Source organism: Netta rufina (genome assembly GCF_964035555.1).
Source record: "Netta rufina genome assembly, chromosome: 22".
Taxonomy (NCBI): Eukaryota; Metazoa; Chordata; class Aves; order Anseriformes; family Anatidae; genus Netta; species Netta rufina.
This window is the reverse complement of record NC_140146.1, coordinates 6,343,654-6,371,490: the sequence shown is the minus strand read 5'-3', so window position 1 is coordinate 6,371,490 and position 27,837 is coordinate 6,343,654. Positions and strand designations below refer to the sequence as shown.

Below are 27,837 nucleotides of genomic sequence, written 5' to 3'. Positions count from 1 at the left end.
CTGCCGTGCTCGCCTGGCACCGACTCTGCCTTCCAGAACACCCATGAGCGATGGACAGGGACTGGTTTTCGGACCCAATTTTTCCAGCTGCTCACTGGTTCCCGATGCCTGTTGACCGTGCGAGCGAGCAGCTGGCTGATATCCAGCCGTGGACACCTGGAAAGGGCCCCGGCTGCCTGGGCAGGCTGAGATAAAGCTGTGGGGAAGCCGCCTTGCCCAGAAGCTGGGCGTGCTGGTAGGGAACAGCTTTATCAGGATGCTCTACTGCAGGTTTTGGGCAGCCTGTACCACCCAGCCTGCGCAGGGCGGCGTGTGCTGGGCGTGGAGAGCATCTGCCACGGGTTATTCCAGCGAGCACGTGCAGCTTGTTCCAGGGAAATGAAATTTCCCCGCTGGATCTGCCGGATGCGTCCCGTTGTGCAGCGTGTTTGTTGTCTTTTCCTTTATCTCCTGGAGCCCTCCTGTGTTTGGGAGCCGCTGGGTGGAAGATCAAAGGCTGGGTGTTCCCACCCCCCTTACCCGGGGAAGTACGCGGAGAGCCAGCGCCCGCTGTCTGTGTGCTGCAGGAGGACCCCCGCGTGCCAAATCCCTCCCCCCGTGCCTCCTGAGATGCCTCCTGGCAAAAACCCTCGAGGGTTTTTGATGGTCCTGGGTTGTTCCCAGCAGCTTCCCCATCTCTGGAGAGAAACCAGGGCTCGGTTTTGGTGGAGCTGCTCGGAGCCAGGGGCAGGTGGAAGCTGCGCTCCTGCTCCAAACGGCATCCTCCTGCCCGTCCCTGCTCGCTGGCCACCCTGGGAGCTGGGAAGCCTGAATATTTTCTGGCAAGGAAGGGTGCTGCGAAGGTCGGTGCTGTGAGATCCGGCTGGGAGGCCACGCCAGGCTGCCTGGGATGGACACAGCTTGCTTTCCTCAAGCGCATCCCTTCAGCCTGGAAGCCAGCTGCTGTGAGGTTTTGCTTTTCAGATTAACTCAATTTTTATTTTGTTTTACCCTTCCTCAAGCACGCTGAATTCCCGTTCCTGGGGGAAAGGAGCTGCCTTCCCCACCTCATCCCTCCCTGCTGCGTCCCAGTCTCTTTTTGCAGGGCGTTCGGCCCCTCGGCAGGCTCAGATCTCCGGTGCTTGCTCGTGCTGCTGCACCCCGCTGGGAAATACCCAAAGAGACGGGGTCAGGAAGGATGAGACCCTTCCCTTCCAGGCAGAAGCGATGCTGGGAAGGGTTAGGAACAGCTCAGATGTGCCAGCAGACGCAGCTTTTACCTGGCAAAGGAGCCTGGCTGGGATTGCTTACACCAGCGAAGGATAAAGGCTTTCCTTGGGAGGTCTGGCGAGGCTCAGGGCAGCTGCCCCGGCGCTGTGACGTGGTGCAGAGCTTGCTTTTCTCCCCCGAAAGCCTGCCTTGGTCCCGAGCTGCCTGCCCGCACCAGCTGATGTGCTTCATGCTCTTCTGGCTCCTGAGAAACCTCGCCTGCTGAGCGCAGGGCTGCTGGCTGGGACCCAGTTCCCAAGCCCAGGAACGGGGAGGGGATCTGAAGCAACCCGGGCTGGAATTGTTTTCCTAGACTGATAATTTCTCCCAGACAGCCCCAGGAGGCTCCTGGCCAGCTGGACTTGCACTTTCTTTGCCCGAGGGAGTCTCTCCTGAACTCCACCAGGGCCTGGTGGAAGGGCAGCCGGGCTCCCCGCGGGGCTGCGGGCGATGCTTTTGGTGCCATCCCCTGGTTCTGTGGGTGCTGGGGCAGGGCTGGAGGCAGAATCTGCCCGTGCCGAGGTGATGGATGGCGTTAGGAACCCTAAAAGGTGTCAGCATCACCCATCCCAGCACCATCCCCTCGCCAGGGCTGGGCACCACCTCTGGCCGTTTGCACCTTGCTGCTCGTGCGCCTCGCGCGTTTTGCTCTCGGTTCATTAGCAAAGCCTCGTTAGGAGTGTGACGAACTCTCCCCCCCTGACCCGGATGTTTGACGTCCCGGCAGAAGCGTGGGAACCCTTGGAAAAATCCCCAGAAATCCTCAGCTTTGTGCTGGCGGATGAAGGGAAGCAGCAGCGTGGGCTGGAGCCTCCACCCCGTGACCCCGAGCAGCGAGCGCAGCCCCTGGGGACCCTGCGTCCACCCGAAAAGGAGCAGATACAGCAGCTCCTGCTTCCCCAGCAGGGTCTGGTGCCTCTTCACACATATCCCAGGCGCCTTTTGCCCTGCTTTCCCCGGGGGCTTTTCCCTCCAGCAGCCGTGGTGGCCGGGGCCCTGCCCTGTGATGCCCTCGCTGCCACGCTCCTCCGCGGGGCCAACCCGGCCCCGATATTTCTACGGGACCGGGGTTGAAAGGAGCTGGCACTCGCTCGAAGCCTGCCCGAGATGAAAGGCTTTCCCTTGGCAGGAAATCTCGCCCGGCTTAACATTTTAACACGCTGCATTTCGGCTGGGGAGCGGGGCTGGAGGCTGGCCGCCGTGCCGCCGAGCGCTTCGAGGGCTCGTGGGCGTCGCGCTGGATGCCGCTCGCGTTCGGGTTTGGGGTGGGAATTGATTTGCTCCACGTTGTGGGGTTCGGGTCGGAGGGACAGGCTTAGGATTCGACTCCTGAGTGCTCTGCGGGGGTTTGGGGTTGGCTTCGGGCCGGTGCCAGCTCTGCAGCCCCAGCTAACGGCAGCCCTGCTCAGACAGATGGTGGGACCGCGCTCCGGGGGTGTCCAAAGCCAGGAATAATTGTTTGCAGGCAGAACGCTGCCTACGTGGGAATCCACACTTGAAACCCGCTGGAAGTTCGCTCAGGCGGAGCGTGGGACAGCGGGCAGCAACGCAGGGATGTGCCCGGGGGGCTGCCTCCCCCAGCAAGGGGCCGGCGGGGCGGCTGAAAAAGAGAAGAGGCTGGAGAAGGGGGAGAAACGAGGGAATTACCTGGTGCTGAGCAAGCCGTGGAGTCCTGCCAGCCCGCTGGGCAGCATCCTCCAGCTCCCAAGAGGCAGGAGCCCCAGTTTGTGATGCTTTGGGGCAGCAGCTCGCTGCTCCTGGTGCGCCCTGTGCAGACCCCGGCTCCGGAGCCCCTCGGGGACGTGGCGGTGGCTGCGTGCCCTGCCCTGGCGGGGCGGCACGGGGGCACATTCCTCTGCCCTGACTTCAAAGCTTGTTGCTGCGTATACAGAGCCAGCCGCCTTGGCAACCCTGGCGGGCTGGAGCAGTGGCAGCAGCTGCCTTGCTCCCCGGCTCTGCCGGGCTCTCGCTGCCCTTTGGGCCGGGAGAAGTGCCCGTGTCCTCCACGGAGAGGAGCCAGGGTACGTGCTGGGGGCACGGGCTCCTCTTTCTGCTCGCCTGCTGCTCCCAAACCCCTTCGTTTCTGCTTGTGCCTCAAATCTGCGCCGTGCCCTGCTCTGAAATTTGGTGCCCGGCCGTCCCCGTGGTGAGACATCTCGGAGCATCCTCAGAGCAGCCCCTCTGGTTCCTCGCCGTGGTTTCTGCCCTGGTTTAAGCCAAGCAGTCTCTGGGGAGCACTAGAGGGAGGGCTGGGACACCCTGAGCGCTGCTGGAGCTTTTGGGGCTTTTCCAGCCCTGGCTGCTCGCCCAGCTCTGTCTGAACCATCCAGGTGACTTCAGCTGCACAGCCCCGTCCCCACGCTGGGCGCATTGCTGCAGCCCAATTAGGAGATTAAAGCATGCCATTAGGAAATGAGGCTGCTGCGGCATGGGCCGGGGCTGATTTCTGGCTTCCAGCTCCTCCAGCTGGTTGTGGGGCTGATCCACCCTCGGATCCCCCAAGCTTTGTGCACCCGATCCCCGTTGCCGTAATTGCGCTTCCCCCTTGGCGAATTTTGGGGCACATCGGCAGGGCAGGGGAGGCTGCCTGTCTGCTCGCTGGTTCCTCCTGCCTGCCAAGTCCCCGTGTCAGGCCCTGCCTGCTGAGCTGCAGGGTGCCTGGCTCCAGCACGGAGCTTTGTGGCTTGTGGAAATGTGGTGAGAGAGGAGCCAACAGTTCGGAGAAGTTGGAGGAGGAGGATGGTGAGCACCTCCTCGCCCTGTGCGCCCTCTTGGCGCCGCGTCCTGCACCCTTGGCGATGCTGCTCCATCCTGGAGAGCCCCAGATAAATTTAATTGGGATGTTTTTTGGGCAGATGGGTCCTTTTCCCTTGAGGTGTGTGACCCTTTTCCACGCTGCAGGGCCACCACGCCTCCTCCTGCCACCACATCCGTTATTTCCACGGGTATTCTGGGCATCCCTTTCCTGCTCTGCTTGGGCATCTCCCCTCGGCGGGGAAAGGCAGGCACTCAGACCCTTGCCAGCAGCCTGGCAAGGAGCAGGATTAGCCCAGCACTGGATTTGGCTGCGGGGAGCTTTGGGGTTGAGGAAGGAGCCAGAACCAACCCTCATCCCCAGGGAGGAGCGCAGCAGCCCTTGTGGTGATCCTATGGGGCGCTTTGCCGCGGTCTCACCAACAGCTTTTGCTCTTTTTTCTCTTGCATGTGCTGTCCTCTCCCCCTGCGGCTTCTGGATTCTTCATTACTAGGTAAGAGCAGCGTTTCTCTCCCTTCTTGAGCCGCGGGGTTGGGCAGAGGGGGGAGCCGGGACACACAAGGATGCTTTGTGTGACGGGAACGTGCGCTCCCAGCACGGGCGCGTGGGAGGTTTGTTCCTCGGAGCAGCCTGTTCTGGGCAGCAGCTAGCCCAGCGGTGGGCGTTTTGCCCCAAGGGTTTTCCCGGCGTGGAAAGCTCTCCTGTGCAGGTGGCGGGCTGAGCAGCACGGGGAGGGTTTGTCCCCTGCCCCTAAAAAAAAATAATACAACCCCCTTTATCCATTTTTTTCTTGTCGTTAGAGGAGCGTGAATGGGAAATTTGGGGTTTGTGGAGGTTTTGGGGGGGGGTTGTCCATCAGTTCCAGTTGCACCAGTTGGTGGCGATGCTTTCCATCCCAGTAGGGTGACAGGGCTGGCTCCTCCTGCTGCTCCCACGTTCCCACTGCATGGCTGGGACCCACACCCATGTGGATGCGCCGAACCTTTCCTCTCCCTTCACCTTAATAGGAGATACAAAACCAGGAATTTTTATTTTTTATAGCTGTGTATGTATGGTGGCCTTCCCAGAAATGCTGCAGGACCCCAGAAGAAGGCCCCAGCTGGTCTTCGTGGCCCTCCCACAGGCAGAAATGATGTGGAGCCCCCTGGGCTTGGCAGAGGAGAGGAGCTGCTGGGGGCACTGGGGCTGTGAGCTGGGAGCGGGGATGGGTGCCAAGGGGAGGAAGGGGGTGGCTCAGGGCTGGAGGAAAGCACGAGGTTAATGGCCAGTTCCTTCCCAGAAGCCAAATCCACGTGGGTTTGGAAAAAAAAATCAATAGGATTTACAGAAGCTGCTGAAAATCCTCTGGGTCAGGCGGTCAAGTGGGGGGAAACTGGGAGAGCGCCGGCGGTCGTAACCCCAAACTGGGAGCAGCGCCGGCAGAAAGCAGCAAAAAAAAAAATCCAGCAGAAGAAAAACCCTACAGGTGGAATATCCTCGGCATAAAGCCTCTTTATTTTTATTTTCTCTCGTCTCTGCTGCTCTCCCCAGCTGTGTTTTAGGCTGTCTGATGGCCTACCCAAGGGCCACCCCTGCTGCTGTGCAAGGCGTTCTCAGGAGGGGCCTTTTTGAAGAGCAAACGGCACTCTTGCCACTTAAAAAATACATTTTTCTGCAAGTGCTGCTCCTCGTCTCGGGCTCTGGGGTCGCTTTCTCCGTGCCTAACTCGACGTGACAGTCCCTGCTACGAAGGAGCTGGGCTGGGGTTAATGGTTCGAGCTGGTTTCGCTCTGCTCCTGGGGGGTGCTGGGCTGGGAGCGGAAAAATTGAGCCCAAAGCAGCTGGAGGAGAGAGGGTTAATGCAGGATTTGTGCCCGAATCGGGAGGGAGCAGCGAAGGGATGTTATTTGGGGGTCTCTATTAAACGATTAGGAGTGAGTTTTCTTCAGCCAGGGAGAACAGAGTTAACTGCTGTGAATGGAGGCAGCTGCCTCTGCTGTCTGCCCTACGCGGGGCTCTGGCAATGACAATTCTCCGAAGGGAAAGGGAATGAATTTTAATGAAATCTTGAAAGACTTTAAATTTTCATGTTAACTTCAATTATTCAGGACAGCCGAAAAGCAACTTTAAAGCTTCAGGAAGAGAGAAAAAAAAAAAATAAAAAGGCGGGGGGGGGGGTTGGAAATAAAAGGGCAGTTTGATATATATTTTTTCAGATTAATTGATTTGCATTTTGTTCCACCGCGGTGAGCCGCGGATGTTTTAAAGCTGCTGGTGTCACTTATTGCACCTGACAGCAGTGCAGGGGAGGAGGAGGATGAATTCTGTACTGCCTAGGGCTTGGTGGAGCCATAAACCCCCCCCGTGGGGCACGGTGCTGGGCTGCCGGGGCCGTGGTGGGCATCGCACCCGCTGGGGAGCTTGTGGGGTGGAGGGCTGGTGGCTGTGATGCTCTGTGCCATGGAGGGGGGCTTTTTCCACCCTATCCAGCCAAAATCCCTCTGCACGGATGGCCCCATGCAGCCAAACAGATCCCAAAAGGGGATCCCTGGCTCCCCATCCCCAAAGGGGTTCCTGGTTCTCCATCCCCAAAGGGGTCCCTGGCTCCCCATCCCCAAAGGGGGTCCCCGGCTCCTCATCCCAAAGGGGTCCCCGGCTCCCCGTCCCCAAAGGGGTCCTGCTGGTGCACGTCACGCTCTGGTGGTCTCACTGCTTTGGGTTCCCCGATGCCCAGAGCATCCTCGGCGCCCCGTGCGCTGCTCTCGTGGCGCAGGGGATGCCAGGCAGCTGTGCCCGCGGTGCCGCCGGCGCTTTGAACAAGCGGCTTTTTTTCTTTTCCATCCCCATCCGCACGCCTTTCTCCCTCGCTCCTCTCGCACGGCCCAGGGCGTCTGTCTGCGTTCCTGTTTCCGATCCCCAGCAGGCTGCTGCCTTGCCTCCCTCCGAGGGTGCCCCACTGGTGCGCAGGGGCTGCGCAGCACAAACGGGGCTTTTATTCCCCGCTGCTGAGAGCTGCCAGGCCTGGCTCCCTTCCCAGAAAGCAGCCCTGCTTCAGAACATAAGCAGCTATTGTCTTAGGCGATGCGAGCTCTGCTGGAGCCGGGAGGGGAGAGGGGCTAGGGCAGGCTGAGGGGGCTGCAGAAAGGAGCCCGAGGACGAAGGGAGATTTACAGCCTCCTCGCCGCGCTCGCCTCACCCGAAATCCGGGGTGCCCGCTGCTCCTTTGGTACTCGAACGCCCGAGGGATGTTTGCTTCTTTTTCTCTCCAGCAAAGAGCAGGTCCTTTGTCTTGCACGGGCTGGAAAAGGAGGAAGAGGAGTCCTGCAGCGAGGTGTTCCCACTGAGCCTCCCCTGCTTGGGGCTGTAGGGTCAGGGTGCTGGGACGGGGCGGGTGCCCCCCATCCATTCCCAAAACGCCTCGCTGCTGGTTTGTCGGATGCGTGGCATCCTCTGCGCAGCTTCGTGTCCTCGTGGCTTGTTCTCGATGGGATGCAGCTGGCGGGGTGGTTTTGTTGTGGGGTTAGAGAGGGAAGGGGCTGGGAGCGGGGTGCCTCACCCCCTGGGTCTCCTGCCCCACCACGGGGAGCAGAAGCAGCTCTGCGCTCCGGTGCGAGGTCCCGATGGAGCTGCATTACCTCCTTTGCCTTTGTTTTGCTGTGTGTTCGGCCCTGCCATCCAGGGAAAAATCACTCCACGGGGAGATTTAGGCACAGGGATGGTTGGGTAAGGGATGAAGAAGGTCCTGGCCGGCTCCTCATCAGGAGGCTGCCGCGGGAACCCTCGGCTGTGCCGAGCAGGGGTTGTGATGCTCAGTTTTTTCAGCCTAATCCGCTGCAGCAGCGATCCTCTGCCGCCAGCCCGGCCTGAGTAAACTTTCCCTGGCTTCAATAAAAATGTTAGTGTAATCGAGGCTCTGCCCTCGGGTTTTTTTTTTTTTTTTTAATTCCTTTTCCTTTCCTCCCCCCACCAGCGCGTCCCAGTGCCCGGCGCGCGGCAGCTCCTTAAAAGTGTGTTTGGTGGCGGCACGGAGGGGAAACCTCAAATCCTCGCAAAGCAATTACTGCTAATGAGACACTTCCTACACAGCTGGTTTCAATTCTGGCTCTGTTTTGGGGACTGTTCTTCCAGCTCGGCAGCGGAGGAAGGTGGGAAAATCCCCGCCGCCTCCCCTCCCCGCAGCACCCTCCTCCCAAGGTGCCACTTGGGCACCTCGTTAGTCCCCATCCGAGGGGAGACAATTAACTGAGGCAATTAACACACCTCTCCAGGGAGGCCGAATCGCAGCAGCAGCAGCAGTTATTGGCTGCTGATCGCATGCCAATTGATTGATATGTTGGGTGGTTTTTCTTTTTTTTTTGAGAGGGAGAGCGTCGTGTGTTTAATTAGTGTGTAATTTCCAAGAGCGAGGCCAGCTGGATGCCCCAGACTTAGGGAAATTTCTGCATTAACCAAAAAAAAACCACCAAAGATAAATTTTATTTTATTTTTTTGAGCACGAGCTTGCTTGGGTTTCATTCCTTTGTGTAGGGATTTGATGTGCAATGGATGGAAACTGTCCTTGCTGGTCGCTCCGCCGGTGGCACCTCTCCTGCTGTGTCCCTGCCCCGGGGCTGCTGCCGCCTCTCCGTGGGACCTGGGCACCAGGAGCTCCTCCAGAGCTCCCACGCCGGCCTTACAGGGATGGGGAAAACCCAAGTGAAAGGGCTTCATCTCCACTTACTGACCATTCAAATCGGGTCTTTGTTCGCATGCAGATTTGTGGGGATCCGGGGCCCCTCTGGCTGCTGGTTTTGGCAGCCAAGTGCCTTGTTATCTCGGCGCAGAGCGCGGCCTTGGAGCAGGATACAGAGGAACAGTAGGGAGGGTCAGGGAGAGAGGGATTTCAGGAAGTCTGTGTTGCTTTTATGCGCTGAACAGCGGGAAGGTGGCGTGGGAACCCTTGGCTGGTTTCCTTGGGAATGAGGCGGCGCGACGCGGGGCTCCCCGGCGGCCTTATCGGGGCGCAAAGCAAACATCAGCGCCTCGCTTTCTTGGGATCTGCAGGTCCCTCCTGGCTGGGAGGATCCCTCCAGCCCCGCTCCCTGCCACCTGCAGGTGGTGGGACTTGGCTCTCCCCAGCGATATCCGTGCCCCCCTCGCCATTCCCTGGCACGCAGGGCGCTTAGGGTGAAGGAAGGGGCACCCAAAAACCCCTCTGCCGTGGGCAGAGCCCCGGGGTTGAGTCCTTATTCAACTTGGGGGTCCTTCTGCAGGGTCAGCTGCGCTTCAGGTGCAGGGTTTTCCCCGAGGACATCCCCTCGGTGAGCCCCCGAGCATCTCCCCGTGCGCTCAGCTGAAGGGCAGAGCGGTCTGGCTGCACGTGGGGGTGCGGCGGTGCCGAAACCCTGTGCCAAAACAGTTTGCAGGGGATGGAGGGGAAGGGCCAGCACGTGGAGGTCCTGCGTGGGGCCAGGGCAGGAGCTGGAGGCGAGCTGCTGACCCCCAGCCTCGGTGGCTTTTGGTCCTGGGGCTCAAACGTTGTGTCTGCTCCTGGCTGGGTACCTGGGGGGGGGGGACACCAGCACCACGCTGCCCTCGCCGAGCCTTTGGGGCCCATCCACATGTTTGGGATGGTGAGGAAATGGTCTGGATGGGCATCCCCGAACTGAGCTGGTATTTGGTAGCTCTGCCCGCCCTGCAGGAGCTGTGTGGGGTGGCTTGTCCTGGAGAGGTGCCTCTGCTCGGTGCCACGCTCCCCGAACGTGCCATTCCCCCTCGGTGGAGCTTTTCTGCAGGACTCGGCTGCGTGCCCCTGCTCCCAGCGCCTTTCTGGCCGGGAAAACCTTCCAGAGGCAAGCGCCCGACCTTGGCGCAGAGCCCTGCCGCCCTCCCATCCTTTTGGGGTCATTTAATATACAGTAAAATCAGCTCCCTGTCCCCTTCCCGATGCCGGCTGCTGCTTTGTGTAGCCGCAGCTCTGGAGCATCCCTCGCGCCTCCGGTCCTGGTGCTGCGAAGCTTCCCTGCTCGACAGAAGAGATTCCCCAGGACGTGCAGCACTTTTCCCTGCGGTGGCTGCACATCTTCCACACCGGGCACCCCTCTCCTTCCCCATGGCAAGGGCTGGATCCCCTAAAACTCAGCAGGCAGCCAGCTCTGCAGCATCCCCCGCCAGGCGCAGCCCGTCCCCATCCACACCAGAGCTGGCCGTGGGGCCTCGGCTCTCATTTCTGCCTTTTTTTTTTTTTTCTTTTTTAAATAATAAATGAAAATCCCAAAATAACCGCGCTGCGCTGGGATATTTTTAAGCTTTTTTTTTTTTTTTTTTTTTTCCCTCTTCCTTTCTTCCCCGCATCTCCCAGCGGCTGGGAGCCGAGCGGGCTCCCCGTTGCCAGCGGAGAAGGCTGCACGTCACTTCCTTGGCACGGGGCCGTCCCCAGCCCTCAATGCTCACTTTGTTTTCCCCTCCAGCGCCTCGGCGAGCCGTCAGGGCTCCTCGCAGGGTCACGTTACCCGTGTCCCACAGCCCATTGTGGGAGCTGCTGCTGCTGGCGGAGCTTTGGGGAGGGCTCCGCGCCCCTCGGGTTGGGTATCAGACAGTTGGCGAGGCTCTGCTCCAGCCCCATCCTCACAATTATTTGCTCTGTGCCCCAATATTTTTATTTTTTCCTCCTCTTGGGGATGCCACCTCCATCCCCTGCATCCCAGCTATGCTCCCTCTGGGGCTCTGTATCCTTATCCAGCAGGTGATGAGAGCCTGGGCTGAGCAAAGCGCCACGACCTCCAGACCTTGCCCTGCTCTGATCCTCGTGGGTCCCTTCCAGCTTGGGTTATTCTCTGATTTGTTTTTTTTTCACCATGTTTGGGACCTTGTTTTGTCTTGTGCTTTGGTTTCCTGGCCTTCAACGAGCAGCTGAGGCTCAGGTGTGATGCATTTGGGCAGGAGGCATCGAGCTGCTGAAGGATGAGCTCCTTCCAGCCCCACGAGAAGCAAATGAGCCTCGGTAGGGGCAGGCATGGGGCAGCTGGCGTGGCTGTGGCTCGCTCCAGGCTGAACGTTTCCAAAGCAGGAGCCTGGTTTCGGAAAAATCTTACGCTGACAGCACGCACGGGTTGATGCTCGCTGGCTTTGGGGGCTCGCTACCTTCTGCAGGGCGTCCTCTAGCTGCCTTTGTAGCATTCCCCATGGATCAAGGGACAGAACAGAGGGGTTTTGGCCAGGGCAGAGGGTTTTCTTGTTGTTTGCATGTGGTCGGTGCTGGGGATGGGGATCCCCTTGGCAGGGGTGTGGGGGTTGGAGCTGGAGAAGGGGACCCAGGGGGGCTGGAGAGCGTCGGGCGGCTGCCTGTTGTCCTGTTCTAACCGCTGTGTTCTCTCCTTTTTCTCCTCCCCCCTGCTTTCTAAAGAACATAGGAAGCTTCTCGCTGGTAAGTGGTGGTGTGTCACATAAAAAAAAAATAAAAATCCCATTTATTTTTTTTTCCATCCACCATCAAACTCACCGGCTAGTGCCTCTCATGTTTCCATCCCCGCGGGATGTGCCGGAGCAATAGGAACCCTTCTGGGGAGGGTGGGCGCTCACCCCGGAGGGAGCTATTGCTTTTAGATCACAGTTTGAGGAGCTGAAGCCTTGCCCCCGAAGCCTTCCTACCCCTTCCTACCCCCTTGCCCAGCCCGATGTTATTCCCTGGGCTCCATTGGCTTGCCACGGACCTCGCCAAAAGCAAACGCTGCGTCCCCAGGGGGCTGCGAAACTGTGATCTAAGCACGGCCACCTCTCACCTAGCGCTTCTCTCATGCCCTGCTCCATCTCTTCTCACCGTCACCACCTTCCCGGGTCGGCTGGGGGAAAGGAAAGCCGATCCTTTGGCTCCTGGTGCTTAACACAACCCGTGCCCCGGGCCGGGAGCGGAGCGCAGGGCGTGCGGCGTGGCTGCGTGCCGCTGCGTGGGTGCCTGCTCCCGGGGATCCCTGGGGCTGGGAACGCCGACCTCCTCGTGGCCTGGAGGCCGGCTGTGTTGTTGTGGGGCTGAGAGGGTGGGAGGAAGGCTCTGGGGACGTGGATGGGGCCAGCAGCCTGCTTGCTGCGTGCCCAAGCCTGCCGGGCGCACGGAGCCGCGCGGCGTTGGGGTGGGACGTGGGGTGGCGGGGACGTGAGCAGCTCAGCCTTGGTGGGGGGCACCGAGGAAGGGTTTCAAGGTGTTTCTGCTCCTTTTTCTCCCCGTTCTCTGCCCCTGGTTACGTGTGATGTGTGGGCTGTGCCGTGCAGAGCCGGGGGTGTGCGTTTGGGGGCTCGCTTGGCAACGTGCCCCTTGTTGTAAAAGGCACCGAGGGGACACAAAAAGTTTTCCTGCAAGCCGCCTGCACCCTGCGCCTCTCTGGGTGCGGAGCGGTGAGGAGAGATGCTAGCCAAGCCGACAGCATCCCCTGCTGGTTCTCAGAGCTGTGGGATGCTCGCAGCCACTGCACGCTGCTGCTCAGCCCCTATCGCTGCTCGTCCCATAGCTGGGACCCGCTCCCCACAGTGGGCTGGGTGCTACTCGCTGTTTGCAACCCGGTGTAAAGTTACTCAGAGCTCTATGTGTCTGACAGCACGCGGGCTGGGTGCTGCTGGTTTTTATCCCTGCGTAACAGAGGGGAAAAAGGGTTCCTGGGGTCCCCCTCGTGTGTGCCCACCACAAACCCAAGCCCCCAAGTGGGATTTGTGCTGCTCGGAGGACGAGGGGCTGTTCCTTTGTGGGGTTTTGGGGCTCCCTGTGCCTTCCCAATCCACTCGGAGCCTCCTGAAGGTGTGTGTGAGCCAACACGCAGCTGGGCCTGCATCCCTCCTCCTTTAAAATCCAGCCAGCGCTGCTTTTTTGGGGTGAAAAAACCTACCCGAAGCGTGCCCCCAGCCGAGGGATGTCCCCCGCTGCCTGGAAGCACTCGGTGGCAGCTGGCTCCTCTGCGGGGAGGTGACCAGAGTGCCAGCGTTACCCGCTAATTTTAGCCTCCTGGCTGTTCACTGGAGCTTGCTTTCTCCATTTTTTTATTTTATTTTATTATTTTTTTCCTGGTTATTTTCCCGTTTGCCCCACGCAGTGTCGCATCCCGGAGGATTTCGGCTCACCCGGGTCCTTCCCAGCAGCCGGGCAGGGCTCTCCCCTGGCGGATGGAGCTGATGCTGTCCCGGGAAAGCAGCAGCAGCCTCCGGCTGATGGGAATTTGGGGCAGAATGACGCTTCCAGAAGCGTTTCAATGCTGTCTGCCCCCCAGCAAGTGGAGCAGGCTTCCTTTCCTTCCCCACCTCGTGCTGCTGTGGGATCACCCCCTCCATCCTGCCCCCTTGCCGCATCGATTGGGGTGCAGCGAGCGCTCCCAGCTTGGCCAGGGCTCCTTTATTCCATGCACAGCCCGAATTTAGCTGGTGAGGGCGGCAGGTGGCAGTGTGAGACTGCGAGAGGAGCTGCCTGCTGCTGGGCTGCTGGTGCCCGTGGTGCGCTGGGAGCTGGGTGCAGCTCAGGGGGGGGGCTCCCAGGTCCATGTCCTTCATTAGGGTCAGGGCAGGTCCCTGTCCTCAATTAGGGTCAGGGGGCTGTAGCACCGAGCCCCATCTCCTCCCTCCCAGGACCATCCTGCTCTGCTCTGCACCCACTTCGGGGCAGCACCGTGGGTGCTGGAGCCACCCTCGGGTTTCTGCGGGCACACCTCGTGTTAATTTGGGTTTTAATTGGTAAGCGAGGTCGCAGAGGCTCCATAAAACCCATTCCCTGTTGCATACTTGAGGAGAGATGGGCTCCCTGCTTTTTTTTTTGGGGGGGAGCACGGGTTAACGGAGAGGTGCGCACAGATGGATGCTCGGAGCGTGGCCGGCGGGGCTGTGACCCGCTCCCCCCCTCCCCTTTCTCCCCTTGACAGGGTTTAAAAGCTCTTTATTTCCAAGCTCTGCTCAGCAGGAGCTGAGCCGGGTCCTGCCAAGTGTTAAATGAAATAATTAAAATCCCCACTTTCTCCCCCCTCCCTCTCCCGGCTCGCCGTAATGCCGGTAATTAGCCTGGAAAACTGCAGGAGGGGACGGGGAAAGGAGAGAAGCGAGCGCCTTCCGCGGGCTCCCTCCTCCTCCTCCTCCCCAGGAGGGAGAGCGAGATGGCCCTGGAGGCACTGGGTGCTGTCAGATAAATCCCAATTAGCTCCCTGCCTAACGGGATTAGCCAGAAGGGAGCCGGGTAGGGGCTCAGCCTGGCAGGAGCCGGGGGCTTCAGCACGGGCTCCCTGCTCCGGTGGGGAGGGATGGGCTGACAGCTGTCAGCCCGAGCCCCAAACAGTGCCAGGTTTGGTTTTTTTTGGGTCAGGAGCTGGCTTTTGGGATGGAGAAGCGTGGAGGAGAAGGGAATGAAAGGGGTCCTGGTGGTGGTCTCTTCCCAAGGAACCGCAGGGTTGTGCCCCACCAGCTGCAGGTGAGCATCCTCTGGGTGCGCAGGGCAACCCGCGTGCCCCCAGCCCTGTGCAGCCCCAAAACTGGGCTCGGAGCAGCAGGACCCTGCCCCCTCCCCAGCCCCTCCTGCAGCATTTTGGCAGCAGCTGTGACATCCTCGCCGGGAAAGCCCAGAAATGACCCCGTTAACAGCAGCAGCCTTTCCAGAGGCTGCTTGGTGACCACGCGGAGCCCTTCGGGTGCCGAACGCTTTCAGTTAGAAAGCTGGGTGGGAGGTGGGGGGGATAGGGACGAGCTCCCAGCTGATGTTGTCTCCCCTTTGTCACCCTCTCAGCTGTTTTCGTGTCTGCTCCTTGTCTTGGCTGATCTGCTATGGGTAAAAACGCAGGGGGGATGCAAACGCAGGAGATTTTGGCACCTGTGCGCACGGGAAGGATGCTGAGAGCAGCTCAGGGTGCGGCGTGGTGACCCAGGAGAAAAGAGCCAGGGCGCTCTGCCCGTTTTTTTGGGAAGGGCTCAGCCCCTTGTGTGCTGCTCCAGAAATCCCCAGGGGGGGAGATTTCTCTGTAATATCCAGAGCTGCTGCGTTGCGTGGAGGAGCTCAGCGCCTTTGCTGAGGAGCACGGTCGCGGCGCTCCGGGTGCAACCTGGTGCTGCTGGGGGCTGTCCTGCCCTGCTTTTTTTTTTTGCTTTTACCCCATTGCTGGACTCCAGAAACTCATCTCTTGGCTGTGACCCCTGGTTTCCAGCCCTGTTTCTGTCCTCAGCATCCCCTTTCTGGCCGCATCCTGCCCAGGGCAGGCGATGACCGTGCGTCCCCGTCCCAGCACCTCTTTTTTCTCGTGCCCCCTCTCCTCCGCCCCACCCAGCTGGTGAGCCCAGGGTGTGCACCAGGTCCCAGCTCCTGCCGGGTCCTTACAGCCTTGGTGCTGTTCCCAAAAAACCCCCTGGGTGCTCACAGTGGGGCTGAGCCCCTGGGGGCAGCATTTTGGCCACGTGTGGTCCCCTTTATCCATCTCGGAGCATTCCAGCGCGGATAATTCCACCTCCCTGGAACACACCTCTTAAAAACGCCTGATTTTTTTTATTTTTTAATTTTTTTTATTTTTCCCAATCCCCGTTTTTTATTCTCTGCTCCTTTGGCCACTTCGCCCAAGTCCCGCCGCCGTCCTGGGGGTCGGGCAGAGAGCGGGGAGGGGGGCGCGGGGCAGAGGCGCTGCCGGGGGAGGCATAATGAGTTTTGACAGCGCAGTCCCCGCCTCTCCCAACATCTTTAGTTCACGAATGAAAAGGCGAAGGGGGTGGGGGGAAAGAGGCGGAGGAGGGGGATTTTTTTTTTTTTATTTTTTAATTTTTTTTCTCTCCCCTTCCCGTGCTCTCCCTGGGGAGCAGGGCGAGGAGGACCCCGCTCCATCTCCTGGGGGGCGAGCGGCGGGATGCTCACAGGTGGCCGCGGAGCGGTGGCGGGGGGCGAGGACCCGAGCTGAGGTCCCCCCACGTCCTCCCCGCCGCCTTTGTGCTCCTGCCCAGCGAGGAACCACGGGGGCAGAACGCTGCCCGCAGCCTTTGTTCGAGCCTCCTGCTCTCAACCACGGGCACGGGCGAGGCGAGCAGCCCCGGCGTCCTTCCTCCTCGCCCTCCTCTTCTTCCTCATCCCCCCTTTGTCGGCGGCACAGCGCCGGGGAGGGACGGCTGCTCCTCTCCGGAGGGACTTGGGCTCGCAGGAGCGGAGCGAGGCGGAGAAACTTCAGGGCGTGGGGCAGGCGGGGACGCAGACTTGGCTTTTTTTTTTGGTGTTTTTTTTTTTTTTTTTTTTTTTTTTAATTCCCCTGGCTCTTTCATTGTCTGGCTCCGTGGATCGGGTCCCCGAGCTGTCACGGCGCACACCGGGCACAGGAGGCCGCTGCTCCCCCCGGCAGCGCTCGGTGCTCTCTTGATGCCCGGCTCGGTGAGGGACGGGGACCTCTCCGCCACGGACTGGCATGTCACAGCGGCGTGAGCAGGGGAGCTGGCTCGCCCCGGCCACCTGGGAGGTGACAGCAAGCAGCGTGCTCCTTGCCAGCGAGGTGACAGCCCCCGGAGGGGGACCAGCGAGGCGGTGGCCCCTTCCTGCTCGCCAGAGGGCTGGGAGGGTGCCGGAGAGCTGGCGAGGCGGCGGGGGAGAGCTGAGCGCCGGCTGCTCCGTGAGAAAGCAGAGCCCAGCGGGGATGGATTCGCAGTCGCCGTGAGAGGAGCTGCAGCCTGCTGGGGTCCCCCCGAAACCCTCCCCGCGGGGTCGGGGATCGCGGGCGCGCCCACCCCGAGGAGCTGCGGCTGCAGGAGGCGCCCGGATCGCGCCCGGAGGAGCGGCGGCGGCGTCCCCAGAGCAAGCCCGGAGGCTGAGCCTCCCGTTGGGAGGACACGGAGGTGGAGAGGGGGGTCCCGTGCTGGTCCCCCTCCTACTGCTCCTTTCCCAGCCCCGCTCACAGGCAGCGGTGCGCGGGGGTGCCGCGGCGTGCCCCCCCAGCTCCCTCGTGCCACCCCGTCCCCATCCCGGCAGCGCAAGTTGAGCTCTTGGCACTTCAGCTCGGCGCTGCTCAGCCCGCTGCTGCCCCTCGGCACCCGTGGATCGACGCCCCCCCGGCTGGAGGGGGGAGGATTGCTGAGCAGGGGGGCACAGGGCTCCCTCGGGAGCGCGCTCGGAGCCGGGATGGCCAACGTGGGGCCAGCCGCCTGCTGCTGAAGGCGCCGCCGAGCCTCTTCGCCCTCCTGCTCCTGGAGGATGGGGACCTCTGGGGACGCCTGGGGCTTGCAGCTGGCAAAGAATCGGGGCCGGAGGGGGTCCGCGTGAGCCTGGTGGCTGCTCTGCCTTGGATGGGTCGCCGGCGGGTTGAGCTTTGGCCCGCGGCGTGACGGCCCAGCATGACGGCTTGCCAGTACCCCATGGCACCGGGGGCCTTGGAGCGGGACCGGCTGTACCAGCACAAGGTCTCCCTGGTGGTGCGGTACTTCATGATCCCCTGCAACATCTGCCTCATCCTCCTGGCCACCTCCACGCTGGGATTTGCCGTGCTGCTCTTCCTCAATAACTGTAGGTGTCCTGCACCCCGGCCGCGAGGGAGGGCAGGGCCAAGGGAGGGCAGGAAGGAGCAGCAGGAGGTCGGGGCGAGACGGGGGGGCTTTTTTTCCCCGTGGTTAGGCTGCTGGTTTGCTCCCTGGCGTGGCCAAACGTGTCGTGCACACCCACGTGTTGCTGGCAGCTGCTGGTGCTGCGCTGTGGCCTCGTCCTGGCACGGGCGGGTGCTCGCCCTCGGCGCCTTCGACCTCCCCGGTGCTGGCAAGCCCCCAGCAGCCAGCTGGGATCTTCCAGCTTTGGGGCGCGCTGCCTGCCCGCCTGTGCGTGATGGAAAAGTGGCAAAATGGGTGGTTTTAAAAAGACCTGCCCGCAGCAGGGCGCAGGAGGTAAGGAGGGAAGCGGGTCGGTGAGGAGCCGCGCACCCTCTGCCACGACCTGGCGTTGGCACCGTGAGCGCAGCGCTCCCTCCGCGGCGTTTCGGCACCGGGTGGCAGGGTGTGTGGAGCCAGCTGCCCCCAAAAATCCCCTCTGCTTTCCCAAAAGCAGAGGGCTGGGCTGTGCCACCTTGCTCCAGCCCCATCCAGGGGATGTCTCAGCTGCTGCTGCTGCCCCTTTCTCCCCCCGTTTCTCCCCCCTCGCTGCTGTCCTTGCTCGACCCCGGCGCTGGACCGCGGGGTTTGTGCTGCATCCCTGGCCAAATGGCACCGAGGAGGGCTGCTGCCAGGGCTCCTCCTCTGATGCCAGCGGCAGGGACGGGGCTCCCGGGGCTGCTCCCTCCTGGCTACAGCTGCTCCCTGCACGGGGAGGGCGTTGGAGGGATGAAACCCCAGCCCCAAACCCGCTGGAGAGCTGCGAATCGAGGCTGGGGGGAGGAGGGCGCCGTGTCCACTAACCCTACTGATTGCCCCATTCTTTTTTTCTTTGCAGACAAGCCCAATAGCTATTTTACCCAGACCCCGCCGACCCCACGAGATGGTGAGTACCCCCCTTCAGCCCGCTGGAGCTTGCTTCCCCTAGAAGCAAAGTCCTGGAGCCTCGGTGACCCAGTGATCTATTTTGCAGTCTCTGTGCCCGGCGCAGAGCAGCTGACGGTGCCGTGCTCCCTGCCCTCGCCCTCCCCGGGGATGGTTTTTTTCCCCTCGGAATAAAAAGGATGGCACAGCCTCGCTCCTCGCACTGCTGCTTGCGTGTTGCAGCAGCCCGTCCCGGAGCCGGGGAAGGGCTGGAGGAGGAGGTGGGGAGCTCCAGGTGCTCCAGCAGCTCTCTTGGTTCATCTGCTGGGGCTGTGGGGGCTCAGGAAAGGGACCTGAGCTCTGGGGTTGTGCTGTGCTCATCCCCTCGGTGTCTTAGTGGGTTTTACGCACGTGGCCGGGCAGCCAGCCGCATCCTTCCCTGCCCCGAGACCCCTTGCAGGACACGTGGGGAGGGATGCCCACCTCGTGGGTGATGGGGACGTGGCGATTCCCTGCGCACAGCAGGTCCTGGGCTGGCTGGGAAAGGGGTCGGGGTGGGTTTTGCAGGCTCCAGGTGGCACCTGAGCAGGCAGGAGTCGCCCTGCGCCGCGGGGTGTGCTTCGGGGAGCAGGGATTTCGGCGGCGCCAGCTTTTCCAGCACCAGGAGCACAGTTCCCCAGCCTTCCCATCCCCTCTTAACAGCACCAGGCAGTCCTCCAGGTGCTGACCTTGCCCGGTACGGCTCGCCAAAGCCCCCCAGATCCCCGCACTCGTGGAGTTTTGCTCTCCGAGGCCATGCTCCAAGCATGTGCTCAGCGGACAGCGCCCTACGAGCTGTGTTTTCTTTGAAAATCGGGCTTAAAATGCCCTGCCTTCTGCTGGCAGGCTCCCCAACCTCCTCTTCCCCACCCTCCCTCGTTTCATGTGCCCAGATAAGAGCCCGGCCGAGAGCTGCAGCCAATTAATAACCCGTTTGTTTCTCTCTTTCCCTTCGCCGATGGGGGCGGGGAGGGAGGCGGGGGAGAAACGGATGCGAGATAAAATGTGATTAATCTATAATTGGACCGGTGGAGACATCTGAAGCGAAAAATAAAAACGCACGTAGGTGTAACTCCTAGCTCGGGGCTCCAAAATATGAGCAGCCCGGCCCAGCCAGATGCCAGGCTCCCAAAAATCTCAGGTCCCCGGTGGAGATGGAGAAAGCGCTGCCTGGCCAGGTGAGGCGCATCCTCATGCGCCTCGTGGTCCTGGGGGGCTTTTTTTTTTTTGGGTAGGGGGGCGAAGAGGTGGCCTGGTAAGGTGCTGGGGGTGTTTGTTGGGTGCTGGTTGGAGTAGCTGGGGTTGGTTGATGCTCCTCCGTTCCCTGCACCAGGGGGAGCGGGGGCGGTGTTGGCTCAGCCGCAGCCCCCCCAGGGCTGGCTGTGTTTTTTTTGGGGTTGGGGCAGGTGCAGTGCAGGGTGGCTGCGCCCTCCTGCACCCCCCGGGGCGAGGATCTGGAGGGTGCCACCCCTGCTCCTCGTTCCTCCAGCATCTGCGAGGAGGGGCTGGAGCTCTTTCTACAGCACCCCTTGGTGTGGGGTCACGTGCAGGAGGTGCAATTCTTTCGGGAGGTTGCTCAGGGAGAGCAATTTCAGCCCCACCGTGCCCCTGCATGGTCCTGGTCTTGGCGAGGGATCAACCAGAGCTTTCCTCTAGGAAGCATCCCTCGTGGAGGGCTCGCTTGGGGTGTGCCACCTTCTGCTGGCATCCGTGCACCTCTGCGGGTGCCAAGCAGCTGGGGGCAAGGCTCAGGTCCCATCCCGGTGAGTTTGGAAACATCGGAGAGGGCTGGACACGTTTTTCTTTTGAGCATGGATGGAGCGATGCCACCCCAACGTGCCGTGCCAGGCCAGGGGCGCAGCGCTCGACGTGGTTGCGGAGGCACCAGGAGGGGACATCCCATGGGGACACCAGCACCGTGGGGACCCGAAACGTTTGGCGCGTCCCCCCTGAGCACCCCAAATGTGCCCGTGGCTCCTGCCTCAGCCCGGGCAGGTCGGAGCAGTGCAGGGTTGTTGTGGAGAGAGGAGAGCTGCTAAGCACAGCTCAAACAGCTGAGCGGCAGGTGAGGCGGCAGCAGCTAAGGCACCACTTTTGCTCTCTCGAGACCATTTTCTTCTCCATTTGCAGCAAAGTTTGAGCTTTCTCCTGGGGATCAATTTGTGCTTTCACGTCAGGTGGCTTAAGCATTGGAGGAGGAGCAGATGGGGGGCACCTGCACAGGTGCTGCCACTTCTCCCTAAATCAGCTCCTGGCAAGGATTGCAATCCCTTAAATTTACCCTGCTGCCCCCTTATCCCTGCCTGGTGTCTCTCAGGATGTGCCATTTAGTCTCGGAGCCTGGTGACCAAGAAACAACACCGTGGAGCTGCTTTTTCTTCTCTCCCCCTCGGTCTCGTTGTGCCTCGCTGCCAGCTCCCCAGGTAGCGCGCGCGGCCGGGCTCTGCGCTCTGCACGAGGGCGCCTTGACCTGCGAGCGCTGCTTTTATTTTATTTTCTTTTATTTTATTTTTTGCAGGAGTGTGTCCCCGGGTTGGGGTGACACAGACCTGCTTTGGTGCCGGGGAGGTGTTGGCTGAGAGCAGGAGCTGTTGGTACACGTGGCCATGCGTTTTGGGGATGCTGGGGGTGCCCGGTGCTGGGCTGGGGGGGGGAAGGAGCAGCAGCGTGGGTCCAGCAAGCTGCACGCAGACCTTGCACGAGGGCTGGCCAGAGCCTGCAGCCTCAGCAAAGGGCAGCAAAGGGCAGCAAAGGGCAGCAAAGGGCAGCGTGCTGTGCTGGCCGGGTGGCACAGATGGGGACAGGCTTTGGACCTGCTGCTGCGGCTGGGGAGGAGCCGTCCTCCCCGCAGGCACCCAGCCGGCTGCAGCCTCCTCGCCTCTCATCTCCCTGCTTTGTAAACAGACGGCTCTGCTGGAGCAGGAGGGTGGGAGCAGCTTGTAAACACCCCTTTCTGCTCCAGCAGGAGGGTGGGAGCAGCTCGGAGCCATCCCCAGGTGTTTTCCCCTCGCCTCTCCCCTGTGCGTCCCACCGGGGTGCGCGTCGGGCTCCAGGTTTTGGTGCCGTGCAGCTCCCCGGGGGGGTTCCGTGTGCTGGGACGGGCAGGACCCCGCTGCGAGGGCTCCTCCCCAACCTCTCCCCTCTGTGCTGACGAACCCTTCCAGCTGATTTGGAGCTGCTCGGAGCCGTTCTCGCAGCGGGGCTGGTGACAGATTAATGAGGGAGCCTTTTAAGATGGTGTTGGATTCGCGAGAGCGGCTTTGATGTTTCAGATCCCGAGGAGGTGATGCTTTAACCTCCCCCCTGCCCTGCCCGCCCCCGGCACCACTTTCACCTTCCTCGCTGCCTCCAGCACGAGATTTTGCTTTCAGATCTCCCCAAAGCTCGTCCTCTCGCCGCCCCCTCCTCTCTTAATTACGGGAGCGTGCGGTCGGCTCTCCCCACCCCTCCTCTGCCCCCCGGGGCCGGGCTCTTTGCTCCAGGTGGGGAGCTGGGGCTGCAGCGCTCAGCACACGTTTTGGTGGCTCTCAGGAAGGGGAGTTTCGGGTGCTGGGCTCTGAAAGGTTGGGGCTGGTGGGCACCAAGCTGCTGGGGTTCTGCCCAGGAGTGGGTTTGGAGGTGCTGAGCCCCCCAGCTGTGGTCCTGGAGGAGATGCTTGGCTTCCCAGAGCTGTCTCATATCCGGAGCTGTCCAAGCTCGCTCCTCGGCGAGCTGAGAGCATCACAGGGCTTCCCAAACGGGACACCTGCCGCTCTCCCTGCTTCTTTAGGACCTTCCCTTCTCCAAACTGGGAAACTTCGGGTGCTTTGGTGACTCGTCCTGGTGCCCACGAAGACGTGCCCAGCGCAGGGGAGCGCAGCCGTCCCCGTGCCGCCTCCTGGGGCCGTAATTAATATTGCTGGCGGGGAGAGGGGGGGGGGCCCGGCGAGCAGTCGATGCGCACCAGATGAGCGGCGCGGCGGGAGCGCCAGCCTCGCCGATCTCCATGGCAACGTGTGCCGGGCTCATGCAGAATTAATGCCGGCCCTCGCCGCCCCGACACGCGCGCACCGCTCCGGCCCCGGCCTCCCTTCCCATCCCGGCACCAGCTCGGTCCTGCTTTGGGCTTGCTCCCCCCTGTCCTGTTTTTTATTTTTGTCCGTGATGTCCTCGTGCTGGACCACGGAGGGTTTTTGCTCGCTGAGATCCCCCGGTGGGGCGTCCTCCCGTCTCCAAACGGAAGCCCCCGGGGATTTGTGGTGCATCTGCTCTCGCCCTTTGCCGTTGCGCCTGCCGCCGCCGTGCTCGTGTCGGCAGCCCCTTCAAAATGTATCCTCAGTGCCTTGTTGGAATCGCAGGGGCTGGAAAGGACCTTCAGGACCACCAAGCCCAGCCATCAGCCTGACCTACGGTGTCCCATCACCGAGCCACGTCCCTTAGTGCCACGTCCCCACCTCCCCGAAATGCCCCCAGGGCTGGGGGCTCCGCCATCCCAAAGCCCTACCACCCTCCCCAGGAGGAGATTTGCTTCAGGAGCGCTGGGAACGCTTCTCGCCTGCCCCATGAAGGCAGCTTCACCTCTGCCATGTAGGCATTTGGCAACGACAGCTGGTTTTGGGACGTGGCACGTCACCAGGGTGTCCCCGCAGTGGCGCTCAGTGGGGTGCAGCCTCCTGCACCTTTGCAGGCATCACCCCGGGGATGTGAGGGGGACCTTGCGGGTGCAGGAAGCAATCCCCGCACGCTGCTGCTCCGGTGTGGGTTTCTTTTTCTTCCCTGCTTGGTGGAAAAGAGCAATTTTGACATTAAAATGTTTCTCCACTTTAATAACAATAATCGTAAACGTAATGCGAACGCTCGGGGCTTATTAGGCAGAGCTCTTCACCTCGAGATCTCAAAGCACTCGACAAAGGCAGCTTGCTATTTATCCCCACTACTGGCAGCGAGTTATTTACCTACTGACATCAGGGACTTGATGATTATTATTATCCACGTCTCTTTTTTTTTGCAAACAGGAGAACCAAGGCGTTCCCACGGGCGGCTCTGTGTGTGCGCCCCCATCCTCCCTCTCCCCAAACCCCTCCAGGTGCCACCCCCTGCTTTGCACCGCTCAGAGCAAGGGGTAAATGCTTTGGCTGTGCCCTCTCCCCTTCCCCAATTAACCAGCAGATGGAAAAACCCCTCATTTTCCTCCGTGCGTCCGAGCTGAGCTCTGATCTCCTCCAACCCCCTCCTCCTTCGTGCCCTGTCCTCCCGCGGGCACCACGCTGCTTGGCTCAGCCTGCCTTATTTGTCCCAAACACCTTCTGCTCTCCCACTCCTCTTCAGCAGGTGCACCTCTTATGGTTGTTATTAGGGTTATTGTTGTTATTGCTTATTATCCTATTTCTGCTCCGGTGCTGCTCAGAGATGGAGCGGGGTTTGGCTGCCGTTCGGCGCGGTTGCAGCGAGCCAAGCCCTGCCTTTTGTTCCGCCCGGCTGAGCGGTGCACAGACACCTCGCTGGGGCTGCTCCTCGAGAGCTTCGAGGTGCCTGGAAGGAGGAAAACCCCTCTCAATCCCAACCTCCCACCCCACAGAAGGGGATTTGAGGCGTTTGGGTTTATTCGGGGCAGTTCTGAGCTCGCGCCACCCGAGCGCATCGCGGTGTTGGGTGGGCGAGCTGTAAAAATCTCCTGCTGGGAACGAGCAGGCTCCCTCAGCGGAGGCATTGGTGGTGATTAGAAGGGAAAGAAACCCAAACAGCCAATTTGCCCGTCACGATTTGTTTCTGGTTTGAAGCATTTGTGTGTGTCTTGCTTTGTTTCTCGGCCCGAGGACGGAAAATCAGCGATGCAGGGTCCCCATCCGCAGCGTGCTCCAGTGCTTGGCCCCGCTGCGCCCCGCCACCCTGTGCTGCCCTGGTGGCTTTGGGGACACCCAGAGATTTGTCCCCGAGCACTGTGTGCCTGGCAGCCCGTGGTGTGTGGTGATGGAGCTCATGGGAATGGGAATTACCTCCCTCTTAGGGCCGGGAGGTAAATAAATGCCCTTTATCACCTCTTTGGTTTGTATGTTGGGAACGTGGTTCCAGGTGGAGGAGCAGGCAGAGACCTCATTTCTGATAAACCATCCGCTTTCCTTCTGTGACCTGGCCCCATTAACTTTGTGGCCTTTTTGTCTTTCACCACTGCTTTTATCACTTCAAACCGAGCCCTTAAATACGCATGGGCGACCTAAGTACAACGCCGATCGCTCTAAGAGTTTGGCTCCAAATCCAAATTAACAACCCCCAAAGGTCCTTCAGAGAAGGGTTGAGACCATTGGCAGGGGTTTAACCCCTCCAGAAGTCCCGTCTGACGGGGACACCTCGCTGCTGGCACGGTGGGGACAGAGGGAGAAGCGGGAGGGATGTGCGAGCTGTGCCACCTCCGTGAAAATTTTGGGCACCCTTCCCTTCTGGTTTTCCTGGTCTGTCTGCGTGATGCTGGAGCTGGCGCATCCCGAAGGGCCGGGCAGAGCACCCATGGGCTCCTGTTGTGTTTTTAACCCTGCTCCATCTCTCTGGGACAGCACCGCGGTGCAAAGCAGGTGGGGGTTTGCAGATGCTGGTGGGCACTGCTCCTTTGGGGGCAGAAATTTCAGGTACGGTGCGGGAAGGCACTGCCCGTGGGGCGGTTTGATGTCCCTGGGCACATCTCCAGGCCCTCCAGCTGCCCTCCAGCTCCTCATCAGGGTACAACAAAGGTTGGTCACTCTCCTGCTCCATGGGGACAGGATGGGTCCTGCCGCTCGCATCCCTCCCTGTCCTCCCTGGCACCTCCAGAGCTCAGAGCTCAACAGGCTTATCTCTATTAAAAAAACAAAACACAGAAGGGAGAGAGAAAGAGCAGCAGTGGCAAGAGCGGGAGAGACTATCCAGAGCGCTTCATAAAAATGATAAATTGCTTTTAGATATTGGGCAGGAGAGAAAGAGAGTTCTTCTTTATTTGATGATATTAGTCTCTTAGTGGCGCATTGTTGCTGTGCATATGAGCTCAAAATCTCAAGGCGGTCGAAGGCAAATGCCCGGGAATTGAAGTGTAAATGAGCCACTGTCGGGCTCATTTTATTTTGCCTTTTACGACTCCTGGCTCTGCCATTATGTAGGTCAGGCTCCATCTCCAACGCAGGCTGTGCGCGGGGTGCGCGGCGCTGGCACAGGCTCGGGTGTCTCTTGCTCCCGGTCTCACCTGCCCCATTTGGGTTTGGGGACACCCATCCCCTCCCTCCCCCGAGCGTAAAAACGCCGTTCCCTGCTGCATTTGCAATTCAGATGCTGAACTGGTCTGCGCTGGCTGCTCTGATTAGCGGAGGTGATAAGAGATCCGTGCGGCTCCTCTCCAAGACACTCCAGCCACGGGCTCGAGCTGCTTTGCATAAACAGCACCAAATAAAGCAGCGTGTGCAGGGCGACGCGTCCCACACGAGGATATTTCCCTTTCCATCCCTTGACGTCCCTTTTTCCCCCTGGGTGTCAACGAGGGGACAGCTGGAGATGGCACCCCCCTCCCCACCCTGCGCCCGGAGCATCCTCTGCCATCCCCAACCCGGTCCCCGGTGGGCTGCAGCCCCCCGAGCCGGGCTCTGCCCCACATCTCGGGCGTGCTGTGCCTCAGGTGTCCCCCGTCTGTGTCCCCAGCCTGCCGAGGGATGCTGTGCGGGTTCGGGGCGGTGTGCGAGAGGAGCCCCACCGACCCCTCCCAGGCCTCCTGCGTCTGCAAGAAGACCGCCTGCCCCGTGGTGGTGGCTCCCGTCTGCGGCTCCGACTACTCCACCTACAGCAACGAGTGCGAGCTGGAGAAAGCCCAGTGCAACCAGCAGAGGCGCATCAAGGTCATCAGCAAGGGACCCTGCGGTGAGCACCGCGCCGGGGCTGGGGCCAGGAGGCGAGGGGGGTGCCGGGCCGGCGATGCTTCCCACCCCACGGCCGTGCTCCGGTGCTGGGGATGCTCTTGGGTGGCTGGGCACGGACCCACGGGGAAAAGCCGAGGAGAGAAACACCAGCAGGGTGTAAGAAGCGGGCACGGAGACGTCCCAGGGGTGTTGTGGAGATGGAGACCCGCTGGGAGCAGCCCCCTCGCAGCCAGCTCAGCCTCCCCGCCGCGCCTCACCCCTGCGGCGGCGTGCGCACGGGCTGGGTGGGCTGATAAAATCCCTTCCCCTGGCTGGCATTCAGCAGCTGGGAGCAGAGAGCTGTGTAAATGAGACCCCGGCCTCCTCGTCTGCGAGTAAATTAACTTGACCTTTCTCGCACGCGGCGCGCGCTTGGCTTGCAAGAAATCCGCACCCGGCCCCCCTGCCGGGGCGCTGGGTTGAGGAGGGGAGAGCGCCGGGTGATTTATTTAAAATCATCATCATGAAAAAGTGATGAATTTAAAAAAAAAAAAAAAAAAAAAAGAAAAAAAAAAAGGAGCTGGCAAACAAACTCTGGCAATCCCCTGGCGGGGAGGAAATTGCTCCTTAAGCTCTTCCTCTAATTACGGCTTGCGGAGGTGCCTCGAGGACCCTCGTGCAGGAGCAGGAGGTTCTCGGGGCTCGTGGAGGGCGAGGGGCTGGCGGTGAGGGGGTTTGGGGGTGCAGCGAGCAGGGGCTGAGCTCCCCGTCCCTGCTTGCTGCGGGTTCCCCATCCTCATCCCCGGGGTGGACGCCGCAGCTCCGGGGCTGGGTGCTCGCTCCAGCATCCCCCCAGGATCCAAGCGGAGGACGCTCGGGGTTTTGGAGGCAGCTATCGGGGAAACACCGGCGATGCTCACACCGTATCCTCCCCCAGGCTCCAAGGACCCCTGCGCCGAGGTGACGTGCAGCTTCGGCAGCACGTGCGTGCGCTCGGCCGACGGCCAGGGGGCCAAGTGCGTCTGCCCCGCGTCCTGCAGCGGCGTGGCCGAGAGCCTCGTCTGCGGCAGCGACGGCAAGGACTACCGCAGCGAGTGCGACCTCAACAAGCACGCCTGCGACAAGCAGGAGAACGTCTTCAAGAAGTTTGACGGAGCCTGCGGTGAGTCCCCAGCCCCCGGTGGGCATCACATACTCATTTTTTTTTTTTGTGTGCGCCAGGAGAAGTTGAGGCATGGTCCTAGGGGGGGGAAATCCAGCGGTGCTGCCGCTCCGAGGATGCTGCTTCCTCTTTGTCTGGCGATGGGTGCTGCTAATTAAAAGCAACCGTGCTCGTTAGGAAAGCCGTGAGATCACCAGGAAACGTGCCAGGCCCCGTTTGTCCCCGGGGGAAGGCGTGGAAGTGTTTTTGGGCAGGCTGCAGAGCTGAAATCAGTTGCTCAACCCCAAGTAGGGCGACGGGGTGCGAGTGGGAGGCGCGACGGGGCTGGTGGCACCCTGGGTGCTCCCGGTTTCTGGGGTAAGAGGGGAGGCTCGGAGCATCACGGCTCCTTTCAGCTCCTCAGGGATTAAATTCAGGGATTT

General features: G+C 61.0%; 1 protein-coding gene across 1 annotated transcript in view; it reads left to right on the top strand.

Moving 5' to 3' along the window:
• The window catches only part of AGRN (agrin), a gene marked incomplete at both ends in the record, with an annotated part of 72,012 nt that overhangs the window by 18,111 nt on the left and 26,064 nt on the right, over positions 1-27,837 (top strand). Inside the window, 4 exons of the mRNA XM_084300198.1 lie at positions 11,367-11,387; positions 18,357-18,404; positions 26,060-26,275; positions 27,191-27,415. Of these exons, the coding sequence (XP_084156324.1) occupies positions 11,367-11,387; positions 18,357-18,404; positions 26,060-26,275; positions 27,191-27,415 (510 nt within the window). The remainder of the gene's footprint in view (positions 1-11,366; positions 11,388-18,356; positions 18,405-26,059; positions 26,276-27,190; positions 27,416-27,837) is intronic.